Source organism: Mizuhopecten yessoensis, unplaced genomic scaffold, assembly GCF_002113885.1.
Source record: "Mizuhopecten yessoensis strain PY_sf001 unplaced genomic scaffold, ASM211388v2 scaffold10985, whole genome shotgun sequence".
Taxonomy (NCBI): Eukaryota; Metazoa; Mollusca; class Bivalvia; order Pectinida; family Pectinidae; genus Mizuhopecten; species Mizuhopecten yessoensis.
Window position 1 is genome coordinate 1,449,975 of NW_018408820.1, and position 19,954 is coordinate 1,469,928.

The following is a 19,954-nucleotide window of genomic DNA, read 5'->3' on the forward strand; positions in this document are numbered from 1 at the left end:
CCTCTCTGTTCTTTTGTCCTTAACATGTCTTTTATGTTGTATGTATGTATAGGCCGATTATCATTCGTGGCATTAGTTACGTTGTGTGCACATCTTGGCTGACCTTGATCATTCGAGGGTGACTGATCATTATTACGAGTCTCCTGGTGCTTGCCCATCTGCGCATGGCTACTTCCATCAGCAGCTTCCTCGTGCCCCTGAATATACTGCCTTAATCTGAATCTGTCCATAAAACTTGCATTTTTGAAGATATCTTGGATATCATTTTCAGTGAACTTCTTAATAACATCCAAAGAAATTCCATTTTCTGAAAGAAAGGAAAAGACATGGGTAATACAAACTAAAGAAAAAATTTATTCAATAAAATCAGAATCTGTGTTTGTGAAACACAGTATGCGCCCACGTCTTGTGACCTTGACCTGAAGTTTGACCTCTGACCTCCAAACTAATTGTAATCAGATATAGAACTTCATATGTAGTACGACTATGTATAGGGTAAGTTTGGTGAAAACATATCAAGGCGTTGAGAAATCGCGTACACAACAATTCGATATTTCGTAAATTTGACAAAATTATATGCATGATATGTCGTAAATTAATTCACTTACCATTCCAGAATAAGTGTTTACATGGAGGTAGTTTTACCCCATGAACAGGTTGGGCACACATCCCCAAACGGGGACTGGGGGAAACAATCTCCCATATAGGGGACATTTTTTCCTCTATAAAATGTTAAAATTTCTGTGTTTGGTTTCTTATTCATAGGTGCATTTGTGTGCAACAGCATGCACATTTTTTGGCAAAATGATTATTTCCCCTCAAATTCATGTAGGAATTTTAACATGTTTTAAATTCCTAAAATTAAGACCATCATTTGCTAAAAAAACTTTGGTGACTGCCATAATAAGATTTAATGAGCATTAAACAAAAATAACATATGTTAAAAGTATCATTAATTTTCGCTGTCACAAAATTTAATGACTTTTTGATGCAAATTAACATTTCAATACCTACCTTGCAGCTGTTTAATCCATATGGAAATGTTGTTTAATTTATATTAAACAACATAATTAATACTTTTTTAACACATGGTACTCCTTTTCATTAAATATTCCAAATAATATTTTAATACTTGTTTTTAATGATTTTTCCCTTTTAATATAAAATTAATACAATTTTAACACAATTTTAACAGTCTTTGCATACAGTAGTGATGGCCACTATTTTGTAAATACCTACTTCAAACTTAAAAACAAGTTCTAATAGGCCGATCTCACTGAAAATCGGTCTAGGAATGATCAGTTCATGGTCCTGACAAAGTTAAGTTAACATTATACTTAACTATTTTTTACTCAAATTAGTACATATTTCAACAACAAAAATAAATACTGTAGGACTCAGGTGACCGTTAAGGCCCATTGGGCCTCTTGTTCTCTTAGCTACCATAGAGCGCACTCTTGAACAAACTTTATATTTCTCCTAAAGATGTATTACAGGTGCCTACACATTATAGTTTGATATGAGTTTGTTCAAGCATGCGCTTTATAGTTTCTAGGAAAAAAATTATGCAAAATATCCCAATATTCACTGAATATTCAAATTTTTCTAATTTATGCAAATTTGAACTTGTTACCATGGCAACAATAATTAGAAATATAAATAAATATTTTCATAATAGTATTTAGGAAGTATTCGAAATTAAAGAAACAGTCATTTCAAAGTTCATTGAAAGGTTTTGAATTTTGATGCATTTGGGAGCCAAAACAGGCTCAAACCATACATAGTCCGTTAGATTTTATTATCAATTTATGAACGGAACAAGAAATTAGACTCGAGCACAAAATCCTCATGCGTGAGAACGGTTTCATGAATACGGGACCTGGAGGTCTCTGATAAACATATCTAGGTCTGGCAGTAGGTTTAAGGTAGGTCTATATATATAGCTAGCATGCTTTGGAAGATACAGTAGATCTGGTCTTCAACACAGGAAGTAGCAGGTAGTCTCCAGAGGCTACCTACAGGAAGTATTGACTTCAACATTATAGGAAGAAGATTTGAGATCCAGATCAAGAGGCAAAAAGTAGACAGAAGGTTTGGTATTTACTAGTATGAGGAAGTGCAAATGTAAACTTCAGAGGATACAGAACTGTGTAGTAGGAAGAAGGATTTGGAAAGTACCGTGAAGGTATGGTCTTACTCTTCAATACAGGAAGTAGACTTTGGAGGAGGAGGGCAAGGAACGTACGGTCTTAGGTCCTGGACAGCAGGGAAGGTCTAGTTGGGTCCTTATAATTAACAGAGGAACAGGAAATGTTGATTTGTGAGAAGATGGAAAATAATTATATGATAGTCTGTTAAATCATGTGGATTGTGTAAAAAGAAGGATATTGTTGATAACTTCAGAATATAACAATACTTGAGCAACTGCCTATAACTGTAAACAGATGAACTTATAGTGCAATTGCTAAATACATTTCCAATTGACTGTTTGTAAGATTTACTTTCTTTGCGTTCAAAAAGATGAAGAATTTATAGAAAGTAAGGGATTAAATAAAGTAATATACAGTGTCAAATATAGCTTTCACATTTTCCTGCTACATTACATGTTGCTCTATACTATTGGATTAGGCATATTTACGGGCTCCATGAACCGGAAGAGGTCACCGGAAGTACGAAAAGTTTTTAGGCTGTAGCTGTACGATTCAGTGATGGAACACTTCTAAAATACACATTTGTTTTTAAGGAATTGGCGTTGTCCCCAAAAGATGACTTCGACCGAGCAAAATTGGAGGATTTACTGAAACAGAAGTTTTTCTTTGATCAGTCCTTTTCAATTTATGGAGGTGAGATTCATACAAATTTTCCTGGATTTACTTATAGCAAATATTTTAGTAAGGTTGGGGATGAGGAAATGGTGGATGACTCCATAGTTGTGCACAGTGTTATTCTGCAGAGTGTTAATATATTCACAGTGAGATATCAGTAATTGATGCAAAGATAAGAAAACTAGTATATACCGGTAGCTATAATGATGACAATCTCTTGCTAGCTTCTTTGTTCACCTCTTGTATTCTTGGGACACTAAATCTAGAGTATAGCATACTGAAAACAGGTCACAGTAACCTAATCTGTATTCTTTGACATTTTTTACTCCAAAAATTATTTAAAGTAACTGTTTTGCGAATATCTCCTGGATTTAACAAATGTTTGAAGTACTATCCATAATCAAGTATTGTGTAGATACAAAAAGGTGTCTGGACCTGTATTTTGATTTGTGATTCAAATGAGCTCATTTCTGTGAAATTCTGTCTCTACGAATAGTTCATATTATTTTCTGATTTGAATGAAAGAGTTGACACGATTACATTATGTCTAAATTTCAATGACACACATAAACTGGGAGGGACTATGGATTGCCCTGTGATAGGTTGTCTTGACATATAATTGATTTTTATATTCACTGTTCAGACCCTATGTATAATACCGGTAATAACTTTTTTGTGTAGGTGTCAATGGTCTATATGACTTTGGTCCAATGGGGTGTGCCGTGAAGGCAAATCTGATCCAGTTTTGGAGGAACTTCTTTGTGCTTGAGGAACAGATGCTGGAGGTGGACTGCTCCGTGCTGACACCGGAAACTGTACTAAAGTAACTATTTATATATACTTACTCAGGAAACTGTTCTCAAGTAGGCATTCATATAAACTGACCACATACATGTAGATGTCTCAAAAAAAGTGTCATGACCAACATGAAAAAGTATCCACACTGATACAAGAAAATGAAAAATAATAATTTACTAAATCTGGTGAGGATGTGTTCTATACATTCAATTTTATCGAATACACACATGTTTTGTCATTTGTGTAATTATCACCCCTTTCCAGAGCCTCCGGTCATGTGGAGAGGTTCCAGGATCACATGGTGAAGGACCTGAAAAATGGGGCTTGTTTCCGTGCCGATCACTTAGTAGAAGGTTAGTGTACATGTTGTCACACAATCGGTCTTCAAAAAATTCCCCTGTCCATTAACATGTTTTATTAACCTTTTATTAGCCCTGAAGACCTCTTCAGTGTCCATAGGCTGTTAAGAATCTAATAACGATAGCACTGTAAAGACATACAGCAAAGTATATCATTGCATTTACACTAATAATTTTAATTATCTTAAACTTTCATTTATCTACTATTGATAAGTACTTGATCTTTGTGTTGCATCGATTCACAAGAAGAATCTTGAAGTAATTTAAATATCATTTCCAACTCTTAACACAAGGGAACTGTAGATCTATATTAATGCATGTCAAATTGTTAATTGACTGGTACCTTATGCAATTTTGGAATGCAAAATTAGCATCTGCATATTTAAATATTGGACTGGTATATCTAATTCTGAAGTAGTTATCTCCCCTTGGTTATCACAGGTTTCTTTGAGAAGGTGTTAAGTGACAAAAAGGTAGCCGCAGCGAAGAAGGACGAGATACGACAGATATTACCCAGAGTAAGTGTTGTTTCTTTCTACATTCCCTTATTCACAGTATACTGTAACAGATATCATTAATATTTTTCAATGCATCCGCTAAGAGTGGAAGCCGAGACTTCTGGTTAACTACTCTTACCCTCTTCCAAATGAGCTATAAAGAGAAATTCTCCCTAGCCAAGTCAGTAGGAAGGGGCTAGTATTTTACCAGGGTGACAATGCTATTCAAAATGTCACTGGTATATTTCTTTCATATCATTTCATGCTATTTGCTTCAAAGTGACTCCAGTTTTTCAGAAAAGATAATCTGATATTTTACAACAATGTCTTAAAGACTGGTACTTCACGTCAGTAAAGAAGGTAGAGTAAACAGGTTGATGCAGGAAAGATTCTAACAATTAATTTCACTCAAAGAACACAGACACATTTCTGTCCCAAATTTATGTTCATAGTCAGCTAAGAGTAACTTCCTGTTCAAAATAAGAAACCTTTGGATTAACTGGTTATACAACTGTATTTTTTTTTTGTCAATTAAGTGAACTCTGTCTGATCCAAATTCTGTCCAGTCAGGATTTTTGTCTTAATTGGCCAAAATGGCCATTTATATATATTACTGATATTTTTTCAGTTTATGAGTTTTGAGTCACTCATCAATGTTAGATTATTATAAACCATTCGCTTATATTTATAGCTAATGTGATTGTGCTACCAATTACTCATTCACAAGTAATTGAGAATTATGAAAGGAAAAATAAAACAAACAACTGAAATCCTCAATTCAAATGATGTTCATGTATAGCAGCTGTACTATTTTGAATTGAGGCCTAACTTTTTGTATGCTTTTCATGAAATTGTAAGGCCAATAAAAAACATCTTGTGTTTCAGCTAAACCTTACATGCCATAGATTTTGTGCCTACCCTAAAGTTTTTATTGGCATTTAGTGGTTTGCACTGTTAAAGTCCAAACTCCTGCTCTGTATAAACAAAATGAAAATAGTTTCAAGATTTTAAAAAAAAATGCCTACCTTCCTACCCTATTTTTTCTGAGGATGATAGCAAAAATAAAACATGAAATTATTTGTTTTTTTGCCTAATAATTCGCATAACACAGACCAATACTTTTCTCCACAGATTGAGGGTATGACCAAGGAAGAGCTAGGCGAGTTGATACGCAAGTATGAGATGAAGTCTCCCGTGACAGGGAATGATGTCAGTGACCCGATGGAATTCAACCTCATGTTTGGTACATCTATAGGGCCGACTGGTCAGATCAAAGGGTAGGGGCTATATTTATATAAACTTTGTAAAGTACTGTTAAAGCTGTGTGGTACATCTATAGGGCCAACTGGTCAGATCAAAGGGTAGGGGCTATATTTAATTACATCGCTATGTTAAAAAAACATTGAAAACACAATATCAAGTAATTTCATTCCAAGCGTCTGTTAAGAAATGAATTTTTCAATTATATGAAAGTTTTATTTTATGGTTTTACAAGTATATGTGTCAACCTTAGTAAGATGTCTTTGATAAAATGTAAAAAAAAAATACGTAAATATATAAATTTTGTAATATAAATTATATAATGTGTATATATTTCCATTGTACTGTTACGGTTTGGGATATTTTCAGTACTGTATGTTTAATAAACAGTATTTTCATTGTACAGTGTAATTTTCTTGGTACAGTGTAATTTTCTTTGTACAGTGTAATTTTCATTGTACAGTGTAATTTTCATTGTACAGTGTAATTTTCATCGTACAGTGTAATTTTCATTATCAGTAACAATTAAACTGGAATATCAAACTGCAGCTTTGGTTGTATACTAGCTGGTACACAAAACCTGAAAATTCTACACTTTTATAGGAATATCTGCGTTAATTAGAATGGAATTAAAAAAAGGTCTCTTTATTTTTAATCATCTACTAAGAAATAATAAAATATAATGACTGAACATTTCATTTATCTATTATTGATAAGTAGTTAATCTAATGTTGCATCGATTCACAAGAAGAATATGTCAGTGTCTTAAATATCAATCCCAACTCATTTAACACAGGGGAGCTACAGATAACTTGAAACTGTTCATCACAGATTCTATTCCTCATCAGTAAATGTTGAAAAGTATTTTGAAAGAGAAAGATATTTAAACTTATTTTTATCTCCATACAGATTTCTCCGACCAGAAACTGCTCAGGGTATTTTCGTAAATTTCAAACGCCTGCTACAGTTTAATCAGGGAAAACTACCGTTTGCAGCAGCTCAAATTGGAAATGCATTCCGAAACGAAATCTCACCGAGATCAGGTCTCCTACGAGTAAGGTAAGACAAGGCATATTTGAAGTTGTTCTGGATGTTGAATGATATGCTTGAGCAATAAATCAAAAGACAGAGAAAATATTCATAATTATGACATTCTAGGCTTCTCTGTATGGGTACGTAAAAATGGTATGTTATTTTAAGATTGATTCGAAATCTGAGATGTCATCCTGATCTCTGATTGGCTGAGTCACATTTGAATTCTTTCAAGAATAAAAATGCAGATTTTTTACCAGACATTTTACAAGTGTTGTAATTTTGGGGTTTATTGGAAATCACAGTGGGCTACTGTGGCCTGTGATTCTGTATCATGCTAATCTTGAAATTTGACTCATTATACAGAGAGTTTACGATGGCCGAAATTGAGCATTTCTGTGACCCAGAGCTGAAGTCAACTCATCCTAAGTTTGACACTGTGGCTGACCTGGAGTTGACCCTTTATTCTGCCTGTAACCAGATGGATGGCAAGGCACCAGAAAAGAAAAAGATCAATGACGCTGTGAGGGAGGTAGGCATCACACTGCATGGTATCGACAAATACAAAAATCATATTGAATATGAAGAACCCCTATATTACAAGTTGTTGATCATGAGGAAGATATATTGATGTCACCTGACAAAGAATTTTTAACATCAACTGGGATCAATCTAGACTTGATTCACTACCTTTTATGGGTAGTTTCCCCTACAGAAGAAAATTCCCCTGCTCTTTGAAATTCCCCCTATGGGCTTCAAAATTCCCGTATTTCAACAAGAAAATAGCGTTTTTTCTTCAAAATATTTCCCCTCCATGTTTTTTTAGAGTTCAACAATTAAAATGCATATATACTTTTTCTTCACATAATTTAAACAATTTTTTTTTTTACAATTTTATAAGTTGAAATATACTGCACACATGTATGTCGGACAAACCATCTTCATGACACTAGAGCCTTGTATCAAAATTTTGATTTCCCCTAAATCTGAAAAAGGGTAAATTCCCCAAAAACCTAGATTGATCCCTGATCCACCTGTATAACGATATTGACTACAGGGAACTAATGTCTTTACATGATGAGAACAGTGAATATGTATCAACTTCAAATATACCATGCCAGCAGACAGAGAATGTTTGTATCAGCAAAATAATTTGTAAAAAGAGTAATGAAAAAATATTCCGTATTATTTATTCAAGTAAGATTGGTATACGTAGCTGCTGACTGTTTTATCTTTCACATTTTGTTTTGTTTTTTTCAGAAATTGATCGCCAATGAGACGCTAGGCTATTTTATGGGTCGGATATACCTGTTTATGGTGAAGAGTGGTATAGATCCCAAGCGCCTGCGGTTCCGTCAACACATGTCCAACGAGATGGCTCATTATGCCAAGGACTGTTGGGACGCCGAGTGTAAAACATCTTACGTGAGTAGTAGTATAGTATATGCTGTTACCTATGCCATTCGTCTCATGAAGTTTTATTAGCCATTGATGAAAGAGTTTTAAAAACTCTACAAACTTTTTTGTAAAGGACCATGTGGAAGATTAGCCTTTACATGTAAAGGCTAATCTTCCACATGGTCCTTTACAAAAAAGTTTGTTGTATTTTATTCTCAATAAACAAAGTTTATTATAAACTTAAATTATGTGTACAATAATGGAGAAGGAACCTGACACACCCACGTATTTCCTCACAAAATCATCTCCCGAGACAACATCTTCGCCAACAGACTTTTAAAAACATTCTTATTTATCCAATGTAAAACTTCAAAATGTCTTAAATTAACCAATTTTATTATAATATATTATGAAGATGATCAGTTATGCAAACTTGTATCTGTGTATGGTTAAGTCATTGGATGCTACTGGGGTTTATATATAATAGGAATTCAAACCCCCAGATCCCTGTGTTCAGGGATTAACGGTAAGGAAGAATTCAGCTTTTTGAATCCCTATTTGCAGGTATTCATCAGAGTTGATAGGAGTAAACTTTGCTATACTGCCAAGCATTTCATTCAATTGCTAATTCATGTACCACCAACCATATTTGAAGGTCCTCTTTTCCTTATACGTCCACACTGTTTTTGCTCTTTCAGGTTGTGGGGTGGGGGGATATTCATATTTCTGGAAACAAGGGTAAGGCTTAACTCATTCACCCCTGAAATTTCTTAATGAACTATTCCAACCATTGAATTGGAAGTGTTCAAATGTGTCTTCAGGGGTCAAAGAGTTAAGGTCATTGTTACTATTCATAGAAATTTGTCAAATTTGAGTTCAATTATCATTGTGCCTTTATGAGCCTTTATCATCATGTACACATTATAGGATTTGCCTGTGGTTACATGTTATAAGTTTCTGCAAATGTTGACATGTTCCAGGTTTTGCCAGATTGACAAGTTTCATGTTTTATATTGTATAACAAATCCCTGTTACAGGGCTGGGTGGAATGTGTGGGTTGTGCGGACCGATCCTGTTACGATCTGACCCAGCATACCAAGGCTACTGGGGTTAAACTAGTGGCGGAGAGGAAACTGGCTGAAGCTATATCCTTGTTTGTACATGTCTTTTAATAACACGGAGATCATTGAGTTTGGCATATGTTTTGATTGATGCTATACTTTGACATAGTTTAACTCCTGTGTCAACATGCTTCATACCATATGATATTACTGTCTGTAGAATGAATTGATACCTACCTATAAAGGGACCATTTACCAGGTAATATCTTTTCTGTGTCTGGTGACTGTCAATTTCACTCCTCAGTGAAAAACAGTCCAGATAAATTATGAAGGCGGTTATGTTTATCTGAATGTGTGAATGGATCCTTGGATACACCTGCAAGTTTAGATTGTTAAAAATGTATCCATTTCTAAATTTAGAAAATTAGGTATAAGTGTACACATGTATATCTAGCTACAATCTAGCTACAATATGGCAATACTTAAAATCGGGACATATATATATATATATAGGTTAAAAACATCACAAGCTTTATATATATTCCTAAATCAATACTAACCACAAAAGCTATCACACATCATTCATATCATGCGCCTGAATTGTGTAATGTTTTGTAATCCTACTACAACTGTTTATTTTGGAGGCCCGGTAGTCTAGTGGTAGGACGCCGAGCTCGTGACCGAAGGGTTGCGGGTTCCAGGCGAGGCACGGCACTGTGTTGTATCCTTGAGCAAGACACTTTACTCCGCTTGTTCTAGTCGACTCAGCTGTAAATGAGTATGCTAGCTGTGAGCGCCGAAATGGTAGCACCGGCTGTATGCTCTCCATGGTGTTGAGAACGATATTGGCTTGTTGCAAACCACAGATAATAATTTGTGAACCGCTTTGAGACGACCTACGAACTAGGTTGTGATAAAGCGGTATATATGAACCTCAAATTATTATTATTATTATTATTATTTATAAAATACAATATCAGTGTTATGTACATGTTGTACTTGTTGAAAACAAAAAAAATATAATTCGTCCTTAACCTTACCCCACAAAACCATTGATGTTACCGAGTGTGTACCCAACATGAAGCTCATGGGAAAGGCCTTCAAGAGGGAGGCCAAAGATGTCTCGACACACATCAGTGGTCTGTCTACAGAGGATATAGAAAGTCTCGAAAATAGCCTCAAAGAAAATGGGTATGTTATACAATAACATATTTTCTAACTGTTTACAAACCTTTGAAACACTGTTACTGGAATTGTGTTTTACGGAAAAATAAACAGATACATCCAGTCAGTAAAGTAACAGGCTGAAGAAAAAGTCATTTTTCTAAATGTAATTTATGTGAATTTTTTAATAAAAATTTAGACCCAGCACTGGAATAATGATGACATAACCCTATTTCAGCAAAATTCTATACATAACATATAATTGGGTAAAAAATGTCGTCAGAATATATATATTGGCACTGTTGATTTCTTTATTTTTGGGCCCAACTGCTATCTCGGTATATATTTTCATCAAGCACGTGTTTTCTATTTGAAGAGAATTCTCCGTTGATGTGAACGGTAAATCATTCACCCTGAAATCTGACATGCTGGAGATCAAGCGTTACCCAAAGACAGTACATGGTCAGTGTGTCCTCACTTTGTAATGATTTTCAATGGTTTTATCACAATGTCTTTATATAACATACCTAAAAAAACAAGAATTGGCGATAATTATGCTTGTACATGTACTAAGTGTTAATTACTCTATACACATATTATGTAGTTGTGGACTTGGGGCGTTATGGATTATTTTCAGTAAACATTCATGTTGGTAAATTGGGGCTACATTTCTGTGTGAATTTTGTTTTCATCGCAATTGCATAAATGCCACACCATAGCAACGAATTGTGTAGCTATGCAGAAATAGCGAAACTATGGTGTTTTTGGACAGTTGGCATGCAGAAACGAACGCGTCCACATGTGACAACCAAAAGTTCCTTTCTACAAATGAACACTATGACAATGTTCAAGCATGCCAAATATTTATTTGGTTGGTTCATACTGAGGCTTTCAAAAGATGAACAGTGTTAAGTGTATTTGCTTCCAAAGGGCCAATTTTCACGTAAAGAGCTCACAAAAGACGATATTAATTATTAAACAAGAACATATCGCAGCCTCCTAAAACTTACACGCATGCATCTTACACACAGGGGAGACCATCCTTAAATGACCATAGCTGTTGATAGGACATTAAACAATAACAAACCAAACCAAACCAAACCAAACCACACATTTTATTTTGAAAAGATGCAGATTTTATACTTCTTTGTTATGCCATGTCTTCTATACTAGATGTCATATGGATTGAAATTTCATATTTTTATACTTCATTTATTTAAGATTATGAATAATTGAGTTGTACAATTTTTACGTTACAGTTGAAGAGATTATGCCGTCTGTGATAGAACCGTCATTTGGAGTCGGACGAGTTATGTATTCTATATTCGAACACAGTTTTAAAACAAGGGAGGGAGATGAACAGAGAACAGTAAGATTTTATTATGAAAATTCCAAAATAAAGAGATTCTATTGAATTACTCTATAGACAAGCAATTCGATTTTTTTAATTCATCTTAATTCTCAAACTGACAGTAGCAGTTAATTTATGTCAGCTTTTACTTAAGGGTCGGTATTGAATTCTTTTGAAGATTCCTGGGATTTTAAAATGAAATATCCTTGTCTCACCCTAGGGTTGAGATTGGGGGGGGNCATCATGTTAACAAAATAGTTGAAGAACTATAGTACTGTTTACACATTAACAAAGTCTTCTCATACCCTCAACAGGTTTATCCACACTTTTCCCAGTGTAAGATATCCTTCTTCTCTCCCAATAGATATAGCGATATCCACACTCTCATCATGATCAGGGAAAGATACTTCTGTCTTTCCCTAGGGTAAAGACAGGGGCATTCCCCTGTCAAAACAATTGTATGACATTAGATATGACATTAGATCAACAATGCCATGATGTCATGTCAACAATAGTAGATCACAGTAGATGACTCTGATTTCCTGGAAATTGTGAAATCAACGTTGTATTTCATGGAATTACCAATTGTATTGGGGAAAAGTTATTCACTCCTCACATCAGGAGTAAGACAGAAAAATCTCAACTCTCAGGGTAAGATTCTGATAAGTCTGGCCATCGGCACAGCCTCGGACTAGGCGTTAAAGAATCTTACCCCTTGGGTTGAGATTTTCCGTCTTATCCCAAAGGTGGGGAAAGATTATATTATTTTTTACCCTTGGACAGCTGTCTCCACACTTTTACTGGTGTGAGATATCCTTGTCTCACCCTAGGGTTGAGATGGGGGGGGGGGGGATTTCCCTATTCATGACAATTGTATGACATCATGTTAACAAAACAATGACATGACATCAACAATGCATCAATATCATGATAGCAATGCATTAATAAGTTAACATTACAGTATGTATATGCTACACAATGGGTGAACAGGGTAAGAGAAAAAGAATTTTTCATCCCCTTGTGGGTGAGATAGGGGAATCTCAACCCTCGGGGAAAGATTCATAAGTTTCCAAATAGTTGGCAAAGCCTCGTGTTTGGCAACTTAAGAAACTTTCCCTTCGGGTTGAGGTTCCCCTATCTCACCCTAAAGAGGATGAGAGATTCTATAAGTCTCACCCAAGGGGTTGAGATGAGAGGATTCACTCAACAATACAATGCTGTTAGGCCAGCAATGCATTGAGCCTGTTATGTCAACAGGGTAACAACAAAAGAATCATACACCCCTAGAGGTGGGCTGGGGAATCTGAACCCTCGGGGAAAAATAACCGTATTTCACCCTGAACTGGGTGAACTATTCTATCAGTGTTTGACTCGCTACATACACTAAGAGCAGTGCTAATATTAGACAGTTTCAAAACCAGAAAATGAAAATGTCTATATTTAATTCACTTTATGTTACAGTACCTGTCTCTACCAGCAATGATCGCACCCTACAAGTGCTCCGTCCTACCTCTCAGTACAAATGCAGAACTACAGCCTTTTGTTAAACAGCTCTGTAAGTAGCCATCAACATTGAAACCTCTCTAAATTAAAACTTTCAAGACCAAAACTTTCTAAATGGTAATACATATATGTATATTTATGCCAAAGTCGCATTTGTTTAATACAAACGTCTTTTTTTTTGCGTGCATATTTTCCATTATTCATTTTAAGATCACAGATCAGCATTCTTCCCTTTGGTGCCCTTAATCAGGTGAGAGGGTTGTCTCAACAAAGTTTCTTCATCAGTTATTTATCTCAAGAAAGTCTTCGACCCCTAAAAGGAACAATTTATTCATTATTCAATGCATAAATAATGTATATAACATGTTCATTTATCATCATTGTCCTGCAGCGATGGCCTTGACCAAATGTGATATATCGCACAAAGTGGACGACAGCGGTGGTTCTATTGGCCGGAGATATGCCCGCACTGACCAGCTCGCCGTCCCCTATGGAATGACTGTGGATTTTGACACACTGAAAACCCCCCACAGTGCTACACTAAGAGATAGGGACTCTATGAAACAGATACGAGCCCCGGTAAATATCCGGCAACCATAGTAATCATTTTGAAACTGAATAATATATTTCATTGTCTCCCAAAATGTTTTGGGTTTACCTAAGACCTGATAGTGATGTTATATAGCTGTTGCTATAATGTTACCTAGCTATAATGTTATATAGTCGTATGTTATAAAACATTGAACTGCTTTCATTTGGCATTTATAGTTAATATGAATGCCAACAGGAATGTGACAATTCCATTAAGTTTGATTGCACTTCATGTTGAATTTGCCATGTTCCAGTTGGCATTCGTAGTTACTATGAATGCAAACTGCAGTCTGTTCACAATTATATTAACCATTTTTAAAAATACTCTAAGAAAATGTATTAATTTATCAAATAATGAATAGAACTGCCATGTTGGAGGGTGGTTGAGTGGGATTCAACTCGGCAACAATTAATGATGTCTTAATGATAATGACCTCAACACATGAACCATGGTATTCATAGTTTATATGAATGCCATCAGAACTTAGTAGGATAATTTAGTGGCAGTAGTGGTAAATATAGCTGTTGTTATGAAGCTAGAATGTTAAACTTGTTCTGTAAGCTATAGCTGTAATGTGTTATAGTATTATAAAAAAAATATATATACACTTTTTATACGCCCGTCGAAGACGGGGGACGTATTATGTTATCACGTGAGCGGACATCGTTCGCATGCCCGCCCGATATCTCGAGTAATTATTAACGGATTAACTTCAAACTTCACAACAAGGTTAATTACCATGAAAGCGCTGACAAGTTCGATAACCGCCATTATCCAACCATAATTTGTTGAGTTATGCCCCTTTATGGACTTGCCGAAACAGAGTCCGCTCGATATCTCGAGTAATTATTAACGGATTAACTTCAAACTTCACTACAAGGTTAATTACCATGAAACCTCGGACAAGTTCGATAACCGCCATTATCCGACCGTAATTATTGGAGTTATTCCCCTTGGTTTCATTAATGCGATGCATGCGTTCGATGATGTTGTATTGCACTCATTGATCTACCAGTTATGTTGAATGATTTCTCTTTTACTATCAATTACTCACAAATACTTCATATATTTCAATCATACAAACAACTGCTCATTCAATGTGTGACGGGCGTATTATATACCGCTCGTGGTAACCTTGTTTCTCATGTCACAGCTTAAATCAACCTGAAACTCCCATATCAGCCTAATCATTGAAGGCCATGAGTGCTACTGGTTTGGGAGTTCAGTGAGATGAATATAAGATTTTAATGAATTTGTGCCATACCTAAAAATTCTTTCGAAGTCTTGACCCAAAATATCTGCACTTTAAGGTTGAATTTTCATATCTTTCATGTCTATATACGATAAACAGACGCCATTATTTACAATAGAATGGCATCATAAATTTCAAGTTTTCCCTAGAATCTGTACAGGAAAATCCAGACGCCATTATTCTATAAATAGTAAGAATACGTTGAGTTAGTCGTTATTTGTTATGTTCCTCTTGGTTGTATTGCAGATTGATGAGTTGCCGGAGATTGTACGTGATCTGTCTAATGGCCGCAGGACATGGAATGATGTGATCAACAATTACCCAATATTTGAACAGCAGGAAAATTAAATGGACACTGATAATGGCTTTCAATGGTGCACAACGGTGCTGGACTTACATTCATCTATGATGAATTTTACATGAAATGACATTTTAAAAATATTATCATTTATTTATAAATATCTGCAAAAAAACTGAACGCCAGTTTCAATTTTCTTATGAGAAGTTTTGAATAACCATTAAAAATTGAAATTATGGTATCTAAAGTATCTATTCAATTCAACAGTATTCAAATACATGTTAATCAACATGATTTGGTCTTGAGAAATTGAGATCAAAATTAAAAAAATACATTTAAACCACTTGTTTCTTTTCTTTATCACATAATATTCATTTTAAAGAGACTCTGTTTACCTAGAAATGAGGCTAAGTTTAGTATGGAAAAATAATTCTTATTTTCCTCCCATAATTACTATTAAAGGTTTTCTCAGTCCTGAGGCATTCAATAAAAAGATGTTAGTAAAACATATGTTATTGATGTACAGGTTACAATGACATCCTACTACTGCAATGTCTTACAAAATTGTATATTTCTTATGTAACCATGAACAGAGACGAGGGGGACCTATTCAATACAGTGTGTGTACACTCTCAATCGATAGGCAAAACGTCCCGGGTAGAGTGACATAAGAAATATACAATTTCGTCACATCATTGTACAGGTAAACAATACAAATTGCTCACTCAGTCATACCTTGACGAAGGGACCAGTCAGTCTTGAAACTTCGCAACACGTTTAATTCGTTCATGGTAAGCTCACCTGCCCGAAGGGCAAGTGAGTCTATGTCCTGCATGGCGTTTGTCGTCCGTCAGTCAGCTGTCAACTTTCCTTTTAAACGACTTCTTTTGAAGAATGGACAGGCCTAGAGTCATGATATTTGGCTTAAAGCTTTATTTGTAAGAGCCAGAAAAAATTTGAGGATAAAAATGACCTTGACATACTTTCAAGGTCACAAGGGTCAATTACCTAAAACAACTTCTTCTGAAGAACTGCAAGTTATATAATCTAAATATTTGGCTGGTGGCTTCCTGGCATAGAGCCCAACAAAGTTTGAGAACAAAATTGACATCGATCTACTTTAAAAGTCAAAGGGGTCAAATGTGTCAAACACTTCAAACAACTTCTAACGAATTAAAAGGTATATAATCATCATATTTTGCTGGTAGCTTCTTCAGATGGAGCACACCAAAGTTTGTGAATGAATATGACCTCGACCTACATTTAAGGTCACAGGGGTCAAATATGTCAAACACTTTAATGACTTCTTAATTATCTAAAAGCATATAATTACAATATGTTGCTGGTAGCTTCCTGGGATCGAGCCTGACAAAGTTTGCCAATGAAAATAACCTGGATTTGCTTTCATGGTCACCAAACACTTTAAACAACTTCTTCTGAAGAACTGAAAGGTATAGAATCTTAATATTTCACTGGTAGTTTCTTGGGATGGAGTCTGACAAAGTTTGCAAGTAAAAATTACCTTCACCTCCTTTCAAGGTCACCGGGGTCAAATATATCAAACACTTCAAATGACCTCTGAAGATGGTTAAACATCCTTATATATGGCTGGGAAATTCGTGCTCCCGGCCAGCTTCTGCCAGTTCTGTCAGGCAGAGACCGCACAATGTTAGGGCTGCTGGTCGTGCTGCATTGTCTCGAGCTCCTTTTTAGCTCACCTGGCACCTGGCTCCTGCTGCTTCTCAGGGACTATCACTTGCTCCTATAGTTCCTTCGGGTAGGTCACGGTCTCTCTCCCCTACTCGGAGGGTAACGTTGATGGAGGTGGATTCGGCGGGTGCCTCTCCTAGTGATGAGAGGGATGTTCTTTTGGGCTCTCCCGGTTGCTCCAATTTCACAGGGACTCGGGATAAGAATAGAGTCGGCGCTTTTTCTGACTCCAATTTGGAGTCATTGGAATCGTCTGGGTTGGACTCGGAAGGCCCTTCCGATGTTTCACAATCCTGGCCCCGAGATGCTGATCCGGTGCCTCCAGAGGTTTCTGCTTCGTTTCGCACTCTACGTGCCGAAGTTAAGAAGCTTCTGGGGGATGGGGTTTGCCCACTCCCTTCCTCAGATTCGGCCGTCCGGGAGCGCACTTCGCTCCTTCAGAGCATGTTGCCTTTCCTAGCATCTGCCTTCTCAGCCTCTGCTATGTCTCTTGCGGAGTGACAAGGCGTTGCTTATGGCATGGTGCGGCGTCCGTCGTCCGTCTGTCGGTCCGGTGTCAACTTTTTACTTTAAACAACTTCTTCTCAGTAACCAAAAGGGCTAGGGTAATGATATTTGGCCAGAAGCATGCTGGGATGAAGGGCTACCAAGTTTGTTAAAATAAATGACCTTCAACCATTTTCAAGGTCACAGGGGTCAAATATGTTAAAACCTTTAAACAACTTCTTCTGAATAACAAAGAGGCCTAGTGTGATGATAGTTGGCCAGTACCATGCTGAAATGAAGGGCTACCAAGTTTGTTCAAATAAATGACCTTGATTTATATTCAAGGTCACTGGGGTCAAATATGTTAAAAACCTTTAAACGACTTCTTCTGAATAACCAAGAGACCTAGGGTACTGATATTTGGCCAGTTACATGCTGGGATGAAGGGCTACCAAGTTTGTTCAAATAAATGACCTTGGTTTATATTCAACTTGGAGCAACAGGGAGTCGTCGAAGTAGATGTGTGCATCTACCCCGAGACTGTGGAGGTGCCCCACTACTACCTGGAACAACTTGGTGAAAACCAAGGAGGCCGAAGGGCATAGCGCAAAACTGGTTAACCTTCTGCTTGAAAGTGAACGTGAGGAACTTCCTTGCCGACCTCCTGACAAGGATGTGAAAGTAAGCATCCTTCAGATCGATGGACGTAGTCCACATCCCTGGAGGCAATGATGCGTCGTGGCATTTCCATCTGGAAGTGCGGGGAATCGACATACGTGTTGAATGTACTGAGGTTGATAATAGGCCTCCAGGCACCGGACTTCTTCTTCACGAGGAAGACCCGGGAGTAAAACCCTGGAGACCACCGGTCCGGTGAAAGTTCCTCGATCGCGCCCTTCGCAATCATGGCCTGAACCTTCGACCTAAGGGCGTGGGAGTGGCGACAGACAGTGGACAAGGAGTTACCAAGGGCAAGAAAAAGTCAGGAACCCTTCCTACCTCTGGAAAATTTCGCTTTGCCTTCACCCCTATGGGAACCCCTACCTCGGAAGGAAGATTTCCGCCGTTCCGACGGAACGGAAGTCAGAGGGGTAGCCTGCTGCTGAAAAGCAGCAGTATTTGCCCTCTTTCTCCTACGCCTGGAGGAGCTAGAAGCCTGCCTCTTCCTGCCAGCTGTGGCGTGCATCCTCAGACACAAATGGGTCCAACCCCATCTCAGATTGCACTGAGGGAAGGACCCTGCCAAACAAATCCTCGCCAGTCAAGGGAGCCTCCAAAAGAGTAGCCCGATAGGAATCGCCGACTGGCAGTCCAGAAAGGACTGACAACCGCGGGCAACAACAAGGTGTGACATGGCAGCCGAAAGTAAGGCCGTCGCATCAAGATGTGCCTTGCAAATTGGCTGGCTGAGGCGCTCCATTAGTCCAACCTTGCTGGGGAGCTGCTCCACAGACTTGCATGATAGCCAGCAACGCAGAAGTAAACCAGTCTGTGTAGGACAGAACATGGAGAACCAGCCTAAGGAGACGCTCCAACTTAGAGTGCTCTCTAGGCCCCATCACAACTTGGTCAACACACCGTCCCGGCCACTTATCCAGATCACTCTCAAGAAAAACGGAATTAGGGGCTAATACTGGGTCGTGGATGCGGTACATATATGCAGCTAAATCTGCGATATCAGCAACCACGACCTGTAAAGCAGAGAGGTTACAAGAGGCCAAATGGGCCTGCATCACTCACCTGGTATTAATCTCACAATTGTAACCTTAAAAGAGGACTAAAATAAAGCTACAGGCAAAATATCAGCGTCTTCAGTTAAAGTTTAAAGTAGTTCAGAAAAAATAGGCAAAGGTCATTCATTTGAACAAACTTGGTAGCCCTTCATCCCACCATGTTACTGGCCAAATATCATCACCCTAGGCCTCTTGGTTATTCAGAAGAAGTCGTTTAAAGGTTTTAAAGATATTTGACTCCAGTGACCTTGAATATAAATCAAGGTCATTTATTTGAACAAACTTGGTAGGCCTTCATCCAAGCATGTTACTGGCCAAATATCATCACCCTAGGCCTCTTGGTAATTTTGAAGAAGTTGTTTAAAGGTTTTAAACATATTTGACCCCAGTGACTTGTGCTAGATTCCTTTTTGAGTGCGCCATTCGAGCCCCTCCAGTCGACGGATCGGAAACTTTCAAGACTGTGTTCTTGATAGCCTTTGCTTCCGGTCGCCGCAGAAGCGAGATTCATGCTTTCAGCAGATCTCCTTCTTGCCTTCATTTTTCGGCTGGCCAATCTTCGGTCTCGGTGACCACTGATCCCAGGGCTTGTGGTCATCCCTTCTTTGGCTTTAACTCTGGATGGGGATTGTCCT

At 37.3% G+C, this 19,954-nt stretch overlaps 1 protein-coding gene across 1 annotated transcript in view; it reads left to right on the forward strand.

Moving 5' to 3' along the window:
• LOC110464318 (glycine--tRNA ligase-like) overlaps positions 1 to 15,714 on the forward strand; it is a 22,393-nt gene extending 6,679 nt beyond the window's left edge. The window contains exons 3-17 of the mRNA XM_021519469.1: positions 2,744 to 2,843; positions 3,507 to 3,648; positions 3,888 to 3,976; positions 4,424 to 4,500; positions 5,611 to 5,756; positions 6,649 to 6,798; positions 7,138 to 7,303; positions 8,032 to 8,196; positions 9,207 to 9,314; positions 10,276 to 10,421; positions 10,771 to 10,856; positions 11,654 to 11,763; positions 13,207 to 13,300; positions 13,640 to 13,827; positions 15,339 to 15,714. Of these exons, the coding sequence (XP_021375144.1) occupies positions 2,744 to 2,843; positions 3,507 to 3,648; positions 3,888 to 3,976; positions 4,424 to 4,500; positions 5,611 to 5,756; positions 6,649 to 6,798; positions 7,138 to 7,303; positions 8,032 to 8,196; positions 9,207 to 9,314; positions 10,276 to 10,421; positions 10,771 to 10,856; positions 11,654 to 11,763; positions 13,207 to 13,300; positions 13,640 to 13,827; positions 15,339 to 15,440 (1,869 nt within the window). The 3' untranslated portion in view covers positions 15,441 to 15,714. The remainder of the gene's footprint in view (positions 1 to 2,743; positions 2,844 to 3,506; positions 3,649 to 3,887; positions 3,977 to 4,423; positions 4,501 to 5,610; positions 5,757 to 6,648; positions 6,799 to 7,137; positions 7,304 to 8,031; positions 8,197 to 9,206; positions 9,315 to 10,275; positions 10,422 to 10,770; positions 10,857 to 11,653; positions 11,764 to 13,206; positions 13,301 to 13,639; positions 13,828 to 15,338) is intronic.
• Positions 15,715 to 19,954: the final 4,240 nt, after the last annotated feature.